Source organism: Ailuropoda melanoleuca, chromosome 13 (assembly GCF_002007445.2).
Source record: "Ailuropoda melanoleuca isolate Jingjing chromosome 13, ASM200744v2, whole genome shotgun sequence".
NCBI classification, from domain to species: Eukaryota; Metazoa; Chordata; class Mammalia; order Carnivora; family Ursidae; genus Ailuropoda; species Ailuropoda melanoleuca.
Window position 1 is genome coordinate 61,365,498 of NC_048230.1, and position 16,841 is coordinate 61,382,338.

Consider the following 16,841-nt stretch of genomic DNA (forward strand, 5'->3'; position numbering starts at 1 on the left):
TTATAGCAATAATAATAGTGCCTAATTCTATTACCTATAAGTTAGGTGTTTACTATTAAATATCAGTTCTTATGTGAAAAATTTTCCAACTTTTAAAACAGGTTTTATGACTGCAAAATATTTGATCATATGAATGTATAGGTTACTTAACTACCCCATTCTTCTGTTGGATATTGTTTTTTCCTCTAGTTTTTAAAAATTAAAAATAACATCTTCATGAACATCCTGGATTCAAATCGTTTCCTGCATTTTTGGTGACTTCCTTGAAAGAGACTCCTAGAAGTGAAGTCTTAGGCCCGGGGCTGTGTGGCCGGGTTTAAGGGTCCTGATCTACACGGCCAAACTCCTGGAGAATGTCTTCTGCTGTGCTCCATGTGCCTGCCAGTCACGGATGCCTCCTTGGCCACTTCACCTAAACTGCCTCCAGTCCCACAAGAACCTGCCAGACAAGCATTACTTTCTTAATTTCCAGGCCAGAGAAGGTGCAATCTGCCTGAGGTCACCTAAGTTTCTGGAAGCAATTCTGAGTCATACCCAGGTCTTCCTTCCTTTGCCCGATAAATTACAACCCAGCCACAGGGCTGCTGGAGACAGAAGCTTTGGTCCCTGGAGGTCTGGCCCTGAGTAGACCCAGATCCTCGTGTTGACTCCTGGTCCGTGGGACTCGCAGAAGCGTGGGCAGTTCATTCCTAAGGATGGAGGCCAGCTCAGGGCAGGGCTGACTTCAGGCCCACGCTCCAGCAGCAAACCCCAACCTCGAGAAGGACCCAGACTGATGGTGTCTAATGGACCAGAATCATATCCTACAAGCACTGCCTGGAGGACCAGACGGCAGGGTGTCCACAAACGCTGTAACAAAGCACGCATGTTAGGGAGCAAGTAAGGAGCCTGGCCCATGGTGGGCACTCAAACGCCAGCTACTGTCGTTAACTAATTAAGCATTGGTCTGGCAAACACTGGGCGCTCAACAAAACTGAGCTCCCCTCTCCCCCTCTCTGTATCTATCAAGGGAAGAAGATGCAGAATGGTCTGAGGATGAAGGCAGGGAACACTGTGAAAGGCCAACCATGCCAGGCACAGAGAGCGTCCTCTGCTCATCTAACTCCCCCCTTAGGGCCTGAATCGGGGACTGCCCATGGCAGCCTCAGAGCTCTTTACTGAACGTACTGACAAACCAAGGAGACCTGCTTCTTGTGCCCCCAAAGTTTCTTGGAGCAGAGGGGAGGCAGCACCTGCCGCTGTGACGGTGACGACTGCTTAGCTAGACCCTGCAGCCGGGACAAGCCCCAGCCTCTGGAGGCCAGAGGTGGTCAGGACGGCCGAGACCCCCAAGCCTACTCACTGTATGACCGTGGGGACATGACTTAACCCCCCTGAGCCTCGATCTCATCTACAAACACAGAGAAAGGACATACCTCACAGGATACTGTGTGGATTCTATATTGAACCCAGAGCCTGGCATTTAGTAAATGTTCAATAAACAGCGTCATTATTCTTAGCAAGGATGGGGAAGCCCAAGTGGGAAGGTGAGTGTGGGCCTCCTCCCAATGAACTCCGCCGTGCCCAGTTGCCAGGCCTCTCACCCAACACGTCCTGAAACCCACTCCACACAGCAGGCCTGGCTGACACAGAGAGGAGCAGGGATGTCACATTAGGAGGTGCAGTCCCCACCAAGCTCTCCCCCACAAGGTACAATCCAGAGCCGGTGCAGCCTTAGGGGCAGCATTACCGGAGTTACAAGAACCCACTCGGCACCCCAGCCCCAGCCCTACATCCGGTGTCGCCAGCACCATCCTCGCCCGTGCACTGTTACAGGCCTCAAACGCCCTCCCCTCGTCATCCCTGAGGTCTCAGGGCAGTGCCACCTCCTCTGGGGAGCCCTCCCACCCCACCTGCACTGTAGAGCAGGAGGGCAGGGACTGCATGGCAGCCATCTGGGTCCCCAGGCCCTGGCTCCCAGCTGGGCACTCAGCATCCGCTCAGGGGACGTGCCGGGGTGACGGAGTGAACAGAAGGATGCCCGCCCACAAGAGAAGCACTCCTGGTTGGCAGGTGCTCTAGGCCCACTGTCAAGTGCTGTGACCAACATTACCGACTCGATCAAGTCCAGGGCTTCCGAGAGGCTGGACCCCACGGCAGGGATGAGGAGGTTTGCAGCCTCCACCACCCACTTGTAGGGCAGGCTGGTTTCCGGCGAGGAGCCCTCCTGGTCTTCACGCTTCGGGAAGTCCTCCAAGGGCTCTGGTGTTCGCACTCCATCCAGGTCTGCAGGGACAGCTCCTTGCTCCTTAGATGTGGTGGCTGCCATGGCCTCCTCCTCACTGCTTTCCTCTTCCTTCATGGCAGGAAGCGCGGGGGGCCAGCTGGTCACAAAACTTCCCTGTTGGACATGGGGCATGGGGTTCTGGTTATGAGATATTCACTGTGTAGTATTCTAGCGAAAAACGTACAACCTGGGGCACCTGGCTGGCTCAGTCTATAGAGTGTGCGACTCTGATCTCAGAGTTGTTGAGTTTGAGCCCCACGTCGGGCACAGAGGTTACTTAACATAAAAAATTTAAATAAAATAAAAATGTACAACCTGATCTAATAGGGAAACTCGGATAAATCTCAACTGAGAGACAGATGGGGCGCTGGGGTTGCTGAGTCAGTAAAGCATCCGACTCTTGATCTCAGCTCAGGTCTTGATTTCAGAGTTGTGAGTTTAGACCCTTCACTGGGCTCCACACTAGGCATGGAACAAGGAAGGAAGGAAGGAAGGAAGGAAGGAAGGAAGGAAGGAAGGAAGGAGAGAGAGAGAGGGAGGGAGGGAGGGAGGGAGAGAGAGAGAGAGAGAAAGAAAGAAAAGAAAGAAAGAAGAGGGAAGGAAGGAAGAAAAAGAAGAAAGAAAGAAAGAAAGAAAGAAAGAAAGAAAGAAAGAAAGAAAAAGAAGAAAGAAAGAAAGAAAGAAAGAAAGAAAGAAAGAAAGAAAGAAAGAAAAGAGAGAGAGAAAGAAAGAATGAATCTACAAAATAACTGGCATTATCCTATACTTCAAAGGTATCAGCATCATGAAAGGCTAAGAAAGGCTAACGAACTATTCAGATAAGTGTAGACGAAAAGTGACAACAACGAAGTCTAATCCTAGACTGGATCGTGGGCAGGAAAATGGAAGTATAGACTGTAGATTTGTTAGAAGTCCTGAGTCAGTGTTAAAATCCCTGAACTAGACAAAAGAATACTACAAGTACGTAAGCCAAGGCCCTTATACTTAGGAAACACAGACTCAGTATTAAGGGATAGAGAGGCAAATGCATGTAACGAACTCTCAAATGGCTCAGGTAAAAAAGTAGTACCTGTATACAGAAAAATAAAGCAAATCCAGCAAATGTTAAAAACTAATGAATCTAGAGGTCTCTAGCTGGCTCAGTCAGTGGAGCATGCAACGCTTGATTCTCAGGGTTGTGAGTTCGAACCCCATGTTGGGTATAGAGATTCCTTAAAAATAAAAAATAAAAAAATCCTTAAAAAAAAAAACACTAATGAATCTAGTAAAGAGTATTGTGGGAGTTCTTTGTACTATTCTTGTGACTTTTCTGTATGCTTAATATTGTTTGGAAAATGAATGTACACTAATTTTGTGACCAAAAAAAAAAAAAAAAAAAAAAAAAAAAAAAATNGGGCAATAGCTCCCCTGGCAGAACCCTGAAACTAAGGCTGATATGTTAACCTTACAGATCCCAGCGTAGCCTTGAAAATGGCACACGTGAGCAACAAGGCCTTCTGGAGGGCAAGGAGTGTGATCCCCATGTCAATGAGGAGGGACACAATGGCGTCAGGGAGAGGACACGGGCTCTGGATTCAGCCAGAGTTTGGCCATTTTTGCTAAGCGACCTTGAGCAAGCTGTGTGACCTGTGTGTGGGTCAGCTCTCTTGCCTGTAAAATGAGGACCTAAGGCTCACCAGGCAGGGGTGCTACGGAGATCAGCAACGATGCAAACAGCACCAACGTACACCGCCGCTATTACTGCTATCATTGTCAAGTGAACAGGATGGAAATGGTTTGTGATCCAAGCAAAGGAAGAGAAGGAGAGAAGAACAGATTTGATTGAAAACTTGTAACTGCGACAATCGGAGAAAGGGGAAGAATGCCATAAACGCTATTTAAAGGCCCGAATGTGGGGATCCTGCTTTGGAAACAGCCGTGTTGAAAAATGGCTTGGTGATTTCATTTAGAATTCAGAATACACTTACCATACAACCCAACAATCCTGATCCTAGATGTTTACCCCAGAGAAATGAAAACTTATGTTCACAGAAAATCCTGTACACAGATGCTTATAGCAGCTTTACTTGGAAACATAGCTAGAAACAATGTCCCTCAGCTGGTAAATAGATAAAGAGTGGTACTCCCATACAACAGACTATCACTCAGCAGTAAAAAGGAACAAATCACTGACAGACGCAGTCACATGGATGAATCTTAATGCATTAATAACGACACGAAAGAAAACAGCCACAGAAGAGCAGAGATTTTATGATTCCATTTACACGACGTCCTTACTAAGATAAAACTATGGAAAGACAGAAAGCAAAGAAGCGGTCGCCAGCGGCTGGAGGCTTAGGAATTTTAGGGGGTGTTGGAAACGTCCTCCACCTTGACCATGGTGTTGGTTACACTTGTCAAAATGCACAGAACTATCTACTAAAAGGATGAATTTTACTGTCTATAAACTACACCTTTATAAAGTGAAGGGATGAGGAAGCTCCAAGTTTCCCAAGCTGGGAAAAAGGAGTTACTATATGATAAAGGGGTAATATCCTTAATATATAAATAAAAGTTTATGAATGACAAAAAAACAAAAAAAGGGGTAAAAGCAAATCAATAAACTAAAGAAAAACGGTCAACCTCACCAGTAGTAAAAGGAAATCAAACCCAAATGATAATCCACTGTTGTTCATAAAATTGGCAAAGTTTTTTGGTTTTTTTGTTTTTGTTAAGATACGGAGAGAGAGAATCCTAAGCAGGCTCCACCTGCCGTGTGCAGCCCCGAACCAACTCAGGGCTTGATGTCACGCCTCTGAGATCATGACCTGAGCAGAAATCAAGAGTCGGACGCTTCACGACTGAGGCACCCCGGCAAAGATATTTTTTTATATAGTCACAGCCAGTGGTGACAACAGTGTGAGACAGCAGGCAAGGCCATCCGTTACTGACAGGACAAAATGGTACCACCCCTGGAGTGGCAATTTGGTGATGCTTATGAAAATTTCACATGTCTGGACCACTTGACCCAGTCATGCCACACCTGTAAAATTAACCCACATCAAAAAGTACATGCACGGGGCACCCGGGTGGCTCAGTCGTTAAGCGTCGGCCTTCGGCTCAGGTCATGATCCCAGGGTCCTGGGATCAGGCCCCGCATCGGGTTCCCTGCTCAGAGGGAAGCCTGCTTCTCCCTCTCCCACTCCCCCTGCTTATGTTCCCCCTCTCGCTACCTCTCTCTCTGTCAAATAAATAAATAAAATATTTTTAAAATTAAAAAAAAAATAAGCACACGCACAAAGAATTTGAGCGATGATGTTCACCGAAGCGTCTTAACAGAAATGGTGACAGATGTTCATCAGCAGGTTATGACAAGAGGTGACAGATTCAAGAATGGTATAAAGATCTGTATGCACAAAATACCATGGAAAGATTTAAGAAGAAACCGCAAGGCAGTAAGTTACAACGTAATCTCATTTTAAACTTATTGCCCTTAGTAAGAAATGTTGGCAAACACATTAAACAACGTATTGGTTCTGTTGGGCAGTTGAAATTAGCAGGCTCCACCTTCTGCAATATTCAGTTCTGTAACGCCTGTAACTCTTTACAATGACTATGCATTGCTTTTGAAGCAGAGGGACAAGAATCACAATTGCAAGCACTGACCAGTGAGTGGCGAGGCCAGGAGGTGGTCCCATACGCACATTAATAGGCAAACCTTTTCTGGCAGGCAATCTAGCAAAATGTTTTAGAAGGTTTTCAAGAAATATGTCTCAACCAATCTCTAGGAATTTCTAAAGAAATGACTGAGCACGTGAGCAGCAATTTGAGCCACAAGGACGGTCATTAAAGTTTTGTTTCTAATTTTAAAAATTAGACATAACCATAATTACATAAACAAACAGCACAAAAGAACCATGAAAACGATGCTGGAGATGAAACACGGCTGAAAATAACACACTAACTGGCTCCCAGGGCTCATTCTGGCCCAGTGCAGCCCGCGCTCCAGACGAGATGTGCCAGGGGCAAAAGCTAAGTCAATAACCTGACTTTCAGCGGAGGATTTTCAGAGACTGAGAAAGGTCTGTCCACGTCCCCCTCAACCTAACAGGGGACTTTGTGCCTGCTGATGCCCACTGTTTCTCTGTGTGCAACGCAGGCTTCTTCTTCAACCCGAAGTAAAAGGCTGGAAAACGTGTTACTTAGATACACAAGAAAGTGTGAAAAGTAGACACCTCTGCTTAGGCGATGTGTGGGGAGTCCAGACCGGAAGAAGTTGATTTACTTTTCATTCTAGATCCTTCCCTACCAGGGAATCAAGAGATATGCTCTCAAGTTGAGAAATCAAGAAACAGAAGCAAACACAGGATGCAGTGCTGCCGTGGAGCCTCGCAGCCCGGAGTGGTTCACAGGTTCCACGCAGCCAGGAAGGAAAGGGAAGGGGGGGTGTGAAAAATTATTCACCAGTTCACAGTCACAGAAGAGACTAGAACAGGGCACAGAGGAAGTGTGTTACCTCCTCTGACACCACATCATCAAATCTTCATTCTTTGACACATTTCCTTCAATTTTTTTAAAAGATTTTTAAAAATGTATTTGTTTTGAGAGAGAGAGCGAGAGCAAGTGAGAGCACAAGCGGGGAGGGGGCAGAGGCAGAGGAAGAAGCAGACTCCCCACTGAGCAGGGAGCCCCATGCAGGGCTCAATCCCAGGACCCGGAGATCATGACCTGAGCCGAAGGCAGATACTTAACCGACTGAGCCACCCAAGCACCTCTTAATTTTTTTTTTTAAGTTTGTTTTAATAATCCCTACACCCAGTGTGGGGCTCGAACTCACAACCCTGAGATCAAGAGTCGCATGCTCTCCGACTGAGCCAGCCAGGCACCCAAATCTTTATTTTTAAAGAATAAATCATTAGAGAAATAGTTTTAAAATATCAATAAAAAGTTTGCTCTGGGGTGTGGGATGGGAGATGCTAACACCTTTATAATTGCAAATGTAATACCATATAATTTCATTTACATGATTTTTTAGAAAATTGTATGAAATTATAGACAGAAAGCAGGAGTGCCTGGGATGAGGGAAAAGGGCAGACATAAAGGAAGACAAGGGAACGTGGGGGGTGATGGAAATGTCTGTATCTCGATGTGGTTTGGTTACAGAACAGTATGTATTTGTCATGACTCAGAACTGTACACTAAACGCCATGGGTTTTATCATATGTGAATTATACCTCAGTAAATAAATAAATGACCTTTTTTTTTTAATTGCAAGCATGTTTTTAGTATGAAAAGCCTGAAAAAGGCAACAGGTAGGAAGGAAGCTGTTGCCGAGGATAGAGGAGGCTTAGGACCTCTTCAATCCAACCCTCCATCTTGTATGTCAGCTTGTATGTCGTCCTTCACCTGAGGGCAGACAAGTGTCAGGTCTGTGCAGAATTATGGGACAAGGAAAGGCTCTGGTGAGGGAGATGCAGCCCACAGGAGACCCTGTAGCAGGAAGTCATGGACAGCTGAGGCGAAGATGAAAAGGAAGGAACGGGTGTTAAATGAGATATCTGGGATAAATACGCAACCCAACAAACCCAGAGCCGGGCCCTGGGGCTGGGCGGCCTCAGGCAGCCGTCTCACCTGCTCCTCCACGGGGCGGGCACTCTGGCAGCCGTCCTTGTCCTCAAGCTCCAGCAGCAAGTACACAGGGGGCTTGCAGTCTTTGGACTCACTCAGGAAGCCACCCGTGTCCACCTTCCTTTTGATGGTGGAGTTCCAGTGATTCTTCACAGCATTGTCCGTCCTGCGGGGACCAAGAGGAGGCCTTTCAACTCAGCACCTGTGCCGCAAGGCATGTCACTAACCTCCCTAAGCAGAGTTCCCACTTCCATAAACAAGGGTTCAACCTGATGACTCTCCGGTCTCTCGCTCTCTCTTTTTTTAAGTTGGTTCCATGCCCAGTGTGGAGCCCAATGCAGGGCCTGAACTCATGACCCTGAGATCAAGACCTGAACTGAGATCAAGAGTCACACACTCGGCCGACTGAGCCACCCAGGCGCCCTGACTCTATGGTCTCTTAGCTCTAAGATGAAGTCAGATGTGTCTCTGGCTCTCAATGATTTATACATATTTCCACTAACCTCAGCAAAATAAGCAAAGGTTTTATTCCGCCCATGGTAAAATCATACAGCTGAAATGTTTTTGAAGCTCGCATTCCCTTTTCCGCTCACTTTGCATCTGTAGAAACTAGAAGCAAACCCCTGGCTGCTGAGCTCCACTCTGAGTGATCTTGAACACAAAGCCTGGTTCTCCTCTCAGACGCAAATGGCCACAAAGGGCAGAGCTGGATGGCATAGGGGGTCTGCTATGGGTCACTCTGAGCCTCAGTGACTCTATCTGGAGAGTCAGGAGACGACTTCATACTCCATCACTGATTGAAGATTAACCGAGGTGACATAGGTCGTCGTGTGAGCAGACAGCAGCACAATGCTACAGGGGCACAGGGTACTAGAGTATGGGAGTGTAGAGAAGTACAGGAACAGAAAACTGACCGAGACAGACAGACTAGCGGAGCAGGAGGAAAGCGTACAGCGGTATGGGAACAGCACCGTACAGTAGCACAGAAATGCAAAGCGTAGAGAAGCCGGGGGTAGTTTAGAAGCAACAGAGTAGCATACAGCACACAGCAGCAAGCGGCAGGCAGCAGCCAGGTGATGCAGGACAGGGCAGCACGGTCGTAAGCAGCACGAATGACAGTAGAGTAGTAGGGGAGTACAGAGGAGGCGAGGACTACGGAAGCCCACAGCAACGCAGCTGTAGGACTGCGCGGCAGCAGAGCAGTAGAGAAGTAGAAAGTCGTCGTCACCATGTCTACAGGGCTGAGAGGAGGGCAGAGCTAAAGCCCCAGGGTAAGCAAGGCTGACAGTGCATCAAGGCCAGGCTGGTGGCATCAGCCAGGCCAGGCAGGTCACACGGGAGAGAGAGACTCAGGTCTTCCACCCAAGCGCTAGGAGAAGCACCAAAAGGATAACACACTCAGGTTTGAGTTTTGAAACTGGACCATTCCAGACCTCAGAGGAAATACATCACCCGGCATTTTATCTCCTCTCCCCCGCAGGACAACAGTGTCATGACAAAGGATTAAAAATAAAACTGAATAAAAGGGAAATGCACAAGGACAAAGAGAACAGGGTAGAAAACAGCCACAAATAAGAGATTTTTGTAAGTTTCCAGAAGATGGAAAGCACTTAGGGGTGCAATAAGCAACTTAGGAGAGGTGAGTTGACCCTGGAGGAAGATTCTGGCAAGAATGGAGACAAGTCTTCCCAATGCTCCCCCAGAGCCCCAAGAGGCTCTTAGAGGGACCAGGCGCAGCAAGGAGTAGAAAACAGAGCAGTGGATTGGATGTCTAGATCCTGGCCCTGACTGCACAGGCTGGAGAAGAGAAGTTTACTCTCTAGAAAAAGGGACCAGGCAACCCTGGCAGAGGGCAGGTGTGGTGCACAGAGCTCCAATGGGGACTAAAGGAAAATCTGTACACAGTGAGAGGCCCCCAGGCTCCTTCTCCCTGCCCTGATCCAGAACTGCCTATATAGCCAGGCCAGGCACCCCTAGGCAAGAATCTGAAGGATTCATTCATCTCTGGGAAAAGTGAACAACGGCAAAGAAATAGGACTGACTCTTGGAATAGCCCCCAAAAGCCCAGCGGATGCCCTCACTTCCTGGGAACATCCCGGCCCCCGGCCTCTGGCCCCCAGCTGGCAGCTCACCTCCCTGGCAGCATCTTGGCGATCTCGGCCCAGCGGTTGCCGAGCACCTTGTGGGCCTCACAGATGATGCGGTCCTCCTCCTCGGTCCAGCAGGACTTCTTCACCTCGGGGTTGAGGTGGTTGTGCCAGCGCTCACGGCACTGCTTCCCCAGCCGGCCCTTCAGGTGCTTGGCAATCAGCGTCCACTGCTTCGTGCCGTACTTCTTGACCAGCTCGATGACCTTGGAAAAGGTCTCTGTGAAGCTAGGGGCACCCGCCCCTCCCTCACCGCCCAAACACAGCACCCTCCACATATGTCTCATCTCACCGCGTTCCTGAGAGGGCCAGCTGGACACCCCTGCCCAGCCCCAGGACGGCCTCACCCCCAGGACAGCCTCACTGTCCCTTGATCCGCTGGGGTGGGTGAAGCCCACTGTGTGCAAGGCACTGGCTCGACAGTTACCTTTTGATCCTCCTCTTTGGTCCATGGCCCCTTGACGAGGTCTGGATTCAAGACCCTCAGCCACCGGTACTGGCACTGCTGGTCAGTGCGGTTCTGGGAAGAGAACAGGAACCCGTGAGGATTCCTAGGACAGCAGCCTTGGATCCTGACTGAGCACTGGGTTCAAGGGGCCAGGCCTACCTCAGACAGGTTTTGTCTTGTTCCCTTCCCCACCACACGCTACACTCCCACAGGCCGAACACATGTGTTTTCCCTGTGGGAAGCTTCCTCCTGCCCCACAATACAAGGAGGCCACCATCAGGAGCCATAAATTCCTATAAAAGTTTGTGGTGTATGTCAGAGATCCTTCCTTGCTTCTGGGAAAGCATTATTTCCCTTAAGGTTTCAGATCTCACAGAAGCAGTGAAGGTGAGGAATGGGGTAGGAAGGGTCTGCTGACTTGGTCCCTGAGCCGTCCAGTGACTCAAGAAATAAGGCAGATAGCAGTTCCTGCCACACCCCCTCCCTACCAGGCACCTGCAGTCCTGGGCGGGGGGTGGGGGGGATCTGGGGGACCTGCATCCCCAGGAGGCCCCAGCTGCTCTGGGGGGACTTTGGCAGGAAGCCTGCCCAAAGTATCGCTTCCCCTCTGTTTCAGTCTCGCTGTTGAGACTATTTGCATTTCTTGCAGGAAGAAATGCAAATGTGCCACTGGTCACATGCTCCAGATGGCACAGAGCCTAAAGACCACCAGGCCTGCCAAGGCTGCTGTGTGGAGATGCTTATGACAGGGGAACTTGAATTCTGGCTTGGGAAGAACGGGCCTAGGAAGGTTGTTTGCTTTTGGGGGGGGGGGTAAGGAACACCCTCTTCTCCTTGGCAGAAAGTCTGTCCCAGGCACACTGTCTGGTCACCCAGAGCCCTCATCTCTGGGGGAGGGGGCCACTGAGGGGCTGCACTCACAGGAAAGTGGCTGGCCAGGAACTTCCAGTCTTGCTGTCCAAACTGCCTTACCAGAGACCTCAGCTGCTCGTCCTGCCAATGCCAGAAAGAGAGGGCTCAGCTCACACATATGCAGAAAGCAGCCAATCACAATGGAGGAACAGCCAAAAGGACAACGTCCTTCACGCATGCAGTCATCAAGGGAGCACCTACTATGTGCCAGGTACTGCAGACACAGCAACAGGCAGCGACAGAGCTGCCCCTTCTTGTGGGAATTATGGTCCAGAGGGAGCTAATTAAAGGCTCCCACAAACAAAAATAAAGCCACCTTGGGGCTGGCTGAGGGCCAGCGGAGAGGTACATGGTGACTGCCTCTTCAGGGAGACCAAAGGACAGGCTCAAAGGAAGGCTAATGCAGCTAAAATGCAGGAAGCAAGCGAGGGGGATGCCAGAGGATTTGGGAGGGCACGGCAGGGGGTGGACCACACACAGGACTCATTCTGGCCTCTGCCTCACACAGAGGCCTCATACTACGGAGCCACTGAGGCATTTGAGCAGTGGGTGGTCACGGTCCAACATGCCTATTATGCAGTTCACCTTGGCAGCTTCAGGGAAAGGGGCTCTGAGAGGGCAGAATGGAGGAAAGGAGGCCATGAGAAGAATCCAGGCCAGAGAGGACAGCGACGCGGCTCGAGAGACGGGGACCTGTGGGCAGGTGAACAGTCGGTGTTACAACAGTCTCCTGAAAATAAACTACAGACTCCCGCAACAACCCGAAATCTCAACATCATGATGAGGAGGGAAAGAAGCCAGGCATAGGAGGGTGCATACTGCAGGAGTCCATGTATATGACATTCCCGAAAATGTCAGCAAAGCTGTAAGGACAAAAAGGTAGTCAGTGATTGTCTGAGGTCGGAGGTGAGGGAAGGAGGGAGGGAAGGACAGCAAAGGGGTGCAAAGACTGTTAGAAGTTAATGGAAATGTTCTATGATGCGATGGTGCTGGTAGTTTCAAGGTAATACATCTGTTGTAACTCACTGAATTGTACTGTGAATGGCTGCAGTTCACTGGATGTAAAGAACTCGATTGGTTTTTTATATTTTATATACATCTATATAAAGAAAATGTGATACATCCATATAATGGAACGTTTATTCAGCTTTAAAACAAGGAAATTCCGTTAGAAGCTACGACAGGGATGAACCTCAAGGACATAGGTGAGATAAGCCAGTCACAAAAGGATAAATACTATAGGATTCCACTCACACGAAATATCTAAAGTAGTCAAAATCATAGGCACAGAAAGCAGAAAGATGGTTGCCAAGGGCTGGGGGGGGTGAGAAGGAACTGGCACTCGGTGGGCGTATTCAGTTTTGCAAGATGAAGACGTCCGGAAGATCTGCACAATGGGAACACACTGAACACTGCGAACCGTACACTTAAAAATGGCCATGACAATATGTTTTGTTTAGTGTTGTGTGTTTTTTTTTTTAACACACACACACTCCTGGACGGAAGAAAAAGGCCATTACAGAAATTCAGGCCCTCAAGGGCAGTCAGCACCAGCTGGGGCAAAGTCCCCATAAATCCTGTAGCTGAGCCAGCCCTGGACCGACACCAGCCTTCCTCCCATGTGCCCACGTCCATATCTAGCACCGCCATCCTCCCTGACAACTGGCAAGTATTGTCTTTGCTATATTGTCTCCATCTCCTCCCGGAACCCAGGGGCCTCCTCTACCTCTCAGTTCCATCCCTGCCTTAACCTCTCCACAGCTGCCTGGCACGGCACCCTCCCTATACTGGGTACCACCAGTCTCTAAGCTTGGGCTGCCCCCAGATCTCTTATCCATCCTATACACAGATTAGCTCCCCTGAAACCCAGCTATGTTCAAGTCACTTCTCTGCTTTAAAAACCTTCAATGGCAGAGGTGCCTGGGTGGCTCAGTCGTTAAGCGTCTGCCCTTGGCCCAGGGCATGATCCCAGGGTCCTGGGATCAAGCCCCGCATCAGGCCTCCCTGCTCGGCTGAGAGCCTGCTTCTTCCTCTCCCACTCTCCCTGCTTGTATTCCCTCTCTCGCTGGCTGTGTCTCTCTCTGTCAAATAAATAAATAAAATCTTAAAAAAAAAAACAACAAAACCTTCAATGGGAGGGATGCCTGGGTGGCTCAGATGGTTAAGTGCCTGCCTTCGGCTCAGGTCATGATCCCAGTGTCCTGGGATTGAGCCCCCGCATCGGGCTCCCTGCTCAGCAGGGAGTCTGCTGTTCCCTCTCCTTCTACTGCTCCCCCTGCTGTGCTCTCTCTGTCAAATAAATAAATAAAATCATAAAAAAAAAGTTTTGGGGCGCCTGGGTGGCTCAAGTCATTTAAGTGTCTGCCTTTGGCTCAGGTCATGATCCCAGGGTCCTGAGATCAAGCCACATGTTGGGCTCCCTGCTTAGCAGGGAGTCTGCTTCTCCCTCTGCCTCTCCCCTGCTTGTGCTCGCTCTGAAATAAATAAATAAAATCTTTTAAAAAATGTTTTACAACTCATACACTAAGAAAAAAAAAAGACCTCAATTTTTAAACATATCCAGGGGGAAAAAAAAGGTAAAATAAAAGATAAGGCCAGCAGGAGTCTAGGATGGAACAAACAATTTAGAAAAAGGTCTGGTAGTTTCTATAAAACTAAGCATACACCACCCCATGACCATATAAGTATCTCCCCCAGAGAAACGAAATCATAATCCTCAAAAAAGATTTATGTAAGAATCCTCCCAGCAGCTCTATCCACAATAGCCAAAAACTGAAACCAGCCCAAATGCCCATCAACAAGAGAAACATATTGTGGTATACCCGAATAATGGAATGCTATTCAGCAATAAAATTGAACAAATTGCGGAATCAAGCAGCTATTTTGTTAAGCAAAAGAAGCCAGATAGAAAAAAGTACAGCTGTATGATTTCATTTACAGGACATTCAAGAACAGACAACACAAAACAAACCAAGAGGCATTACTTCAGCAATTGCCTGGAGCCAGGGAAGATGGACCACAAAGGGACCTTTCCGGGATCATCAAGGTGGTGCTTTCAACTGTTCACTTTAAAAAGGTGCATTTGATTGGACCTAACAGTGAAGTTGATTGAACAATAAAAAGAAAATTCAGAGCTTGATGTCCCACAACGCAATTAATTTTTTAAAATTATAATAAAGAAGAGGGGCACCTGGGTGGCTCAGTCGGTTAAGTGACAGACTCCTGATTCCAGCTTAGGTCATGATCTGAGGGTTGTGAGATGGAGCCCCGGAGTTGGAGCTCACATTGGGCATGGAGCCTGCCTGGGATTCTCGCACTCCCTCTCCCTCTGCCCCTCCTCACCCCAACATGTGGCTGCGCGTGTTCTCTCTCTAAATAAAATAATAATAACAATAGTAATAAAGAAGTTGCACATCAGGCTAATCCCCCTAGCGGACAAAGGACAAGAAGCACAGTTAGTGCCCAGGATGCAGAACACACCAGCTTCCAAGAGACAGTGTTCCAAGAGTCCTCCACGTGGAGCTCCCGAGAATGCTCTGAGAAGAGGCACTGGGGAGAACCAGAGCACCCGCCCACCTCTTTCACCAGCTCCTCCTCTTCATCGCACCCATCACAGCGTCAGGCACACACCCACCCCAGGCTCAGTTCTCTGACCAGACCCCCAGCTGCCACCAGCCCCCTCCCCCAAAATGTCTCTCAGTGTCACTCACCTCCTCGTGAGTCCATTTGACCTTGCACTTGCTGTCCCTCTGCTCTGGCACATCTGAATCTGTGTCCTGGTAGTGCAGCTCGTCCAGCTCCTCACTGCTGGGAGAGCAAGCTAAGGGTCAAGGACATATGTCTTCACACACTGCTCCGTGACGGATGGACAGTGTGTGGGCAGTGGCTGGAGACCGCTAGGGAAAGGCTTGAGGGAGGCAGCCTTTTACTCCCCACTTTTGATATGTCCACCCTCCTCCTTTTTTAATTCTTTAATGAATTGGGGTTATGGACTATTTTTATTTTCTTTATCCTTTTATTTTCACAAACACCCTAATGATTTCAAAAGCTGCAAGGAAAAAGAAGTTAAGATTTCACCAAGAAGAGATGCCTGGGTGGCTCAGTCGGTTAAGCATCTGCCCTCAGCTCAGGTCATGATCCCAGGATCCTGCGATTGAGCCTTGCTCTATTGGGCTCCTTGCTCAATGGGGGGCCTGCTTCTCCCTCTGCCTGCCACTCCCCATTTGTGTTCTCCCTCTCTCTCTCTGACAAACAAATAAAATCTTTAAAAAAAAGATTTCACCAAAAAAAGAATATTATGATATTCAAAACCAGACACCTGTTTAGTATTTTCTTTTCTATACCATAACTTTTTTAATTTTATGGTTATTTTAAGGATTAAATCTGATGATATAAGCAACCATCAAGCACATATTTCAAGATATATTGGTTTTCTGAGGGGCGCCTAGGTGGCTCAGCTGTTAACCATCTGCCTTCGGCTTGGGTCATGATCCCAGGACTCATGATCCCAGGGTCCTGGGATCAAGTCTCGCATCAGGCTCCCTGCTCCTCGGAGAGTCTGCTTCTCCCTCTCCCTCTGCCTGCTGCTCCCCTGCTCCTGCTCTCTCTGTCAAGCAAATAAATAAAATCTGAAAGAAAAAAAAGGAAATATTGGTTATCTGAAAATAACACTTTTTTTTCCAAAGATTTTATTTATTTATTTAACACAGAGAGAGAGGGGGAGAGAGAGAGAACAAGCAGGGGGAGTGGCAGGCAGAGGGAAAGGGAGAAGCAGACTCCCCGCCGAGCAGGGAGCCTGATGTGGGGCTCAATCTCAGGACCCTGGGATCATGACCTGAGCCAAAAGCAGAGGCTTAACCGACTGAGCCACCCAGGCGCCTCTGAGAATAACACTTTAAATATATCATCTCATTAACTATGTCCATTTTCCAATCCTTGCCTACACACAGGCATGGTTTACGGAGAGAAAAATCAAAGTACAAGCATCCTTGACTTCTGGATGTTATTTTCTAACAGGCAATTTTTCAAGTTCCTCCTAAATCTTCATATCTATCAGGTTTAATGATTACAAAAATGGAAATGACACTCTTCACTCCAGGAATGTCAGGTGCTGGGGGCAGGGAGGGAAAGGTTAGTAAGCTCCCAACTCCATGTAGTGGGAATGCCTCTGGTCACCTGTCAGGTACATTCCTAAGTCAGGCGTCTGTAAGTGGGAAAAGCCATCTCCAAACAAGCAAGGCAAAGCACAAGCCTTGTTGCAAGAGGACAAGGACTTCCTTTCATGTCCATCTTCCCCTTCTCCAGGGCTCAGCAACTTCCTAGAGTCACTCCTGAGCTCCCACACCTCAGAAATCCTCCCATCTCTCAGAACGAAGGCCCTTAAGCTGCAACCACCTGTCTCCTTGACAGGGACAGAGGTCAGCTCCACCTCCACATCCGCAGGGCCTTTGGGGGTTGCCAT

The 16,841-nt window shown here is 48.5% G+C and overlaps 1 protein-coding gene across 1 annotated transcript in view; it reads right to left on the reverse strand.

Moving 5' to 3' along the window:
- Window positions 1-16,841, reverse strand: part of MYBL2 (MYB proto-oncogene like 2) — a 28,532-nt gene extending 11,691 nt beyond the window's left edge. Inside the window, exons 1-8 of the mRNA XM_034641588.1 lie at window positions 16,775-16,841; window positions 15,091-15,200; window positions 11,390-11,461; window positions 10,448-10,540; window positions 10,006-10,226; window positions 7,877-8,039; window positions 2,093-2,380; window positions 1,416-1,622 (exon numbers count right to left, since the gene is read on the reverse strand). Of these exons, the coding sequence (XP_034497479.1) occupies window positions 1,416-1,622; window positions 2,093-2,380; window positions 7,877-8,039; window positions 10,006-10,226; window positions 10,448-10,540; window positions 11,390-11,461; window positions 15,091-15,200; window positions 16,775-16,841 (1,221 nt within the window). The remainder of the gene's footprint in view (window positions 1-1,415; window positions 1,623-2,092; window positions 2,381-7,876; window positions 8,040-10,005; window positions 10,227-10,447; window positions 10,541-11,389; window positions 11,462-15,090; window positions 15,201-16,774) is intronic.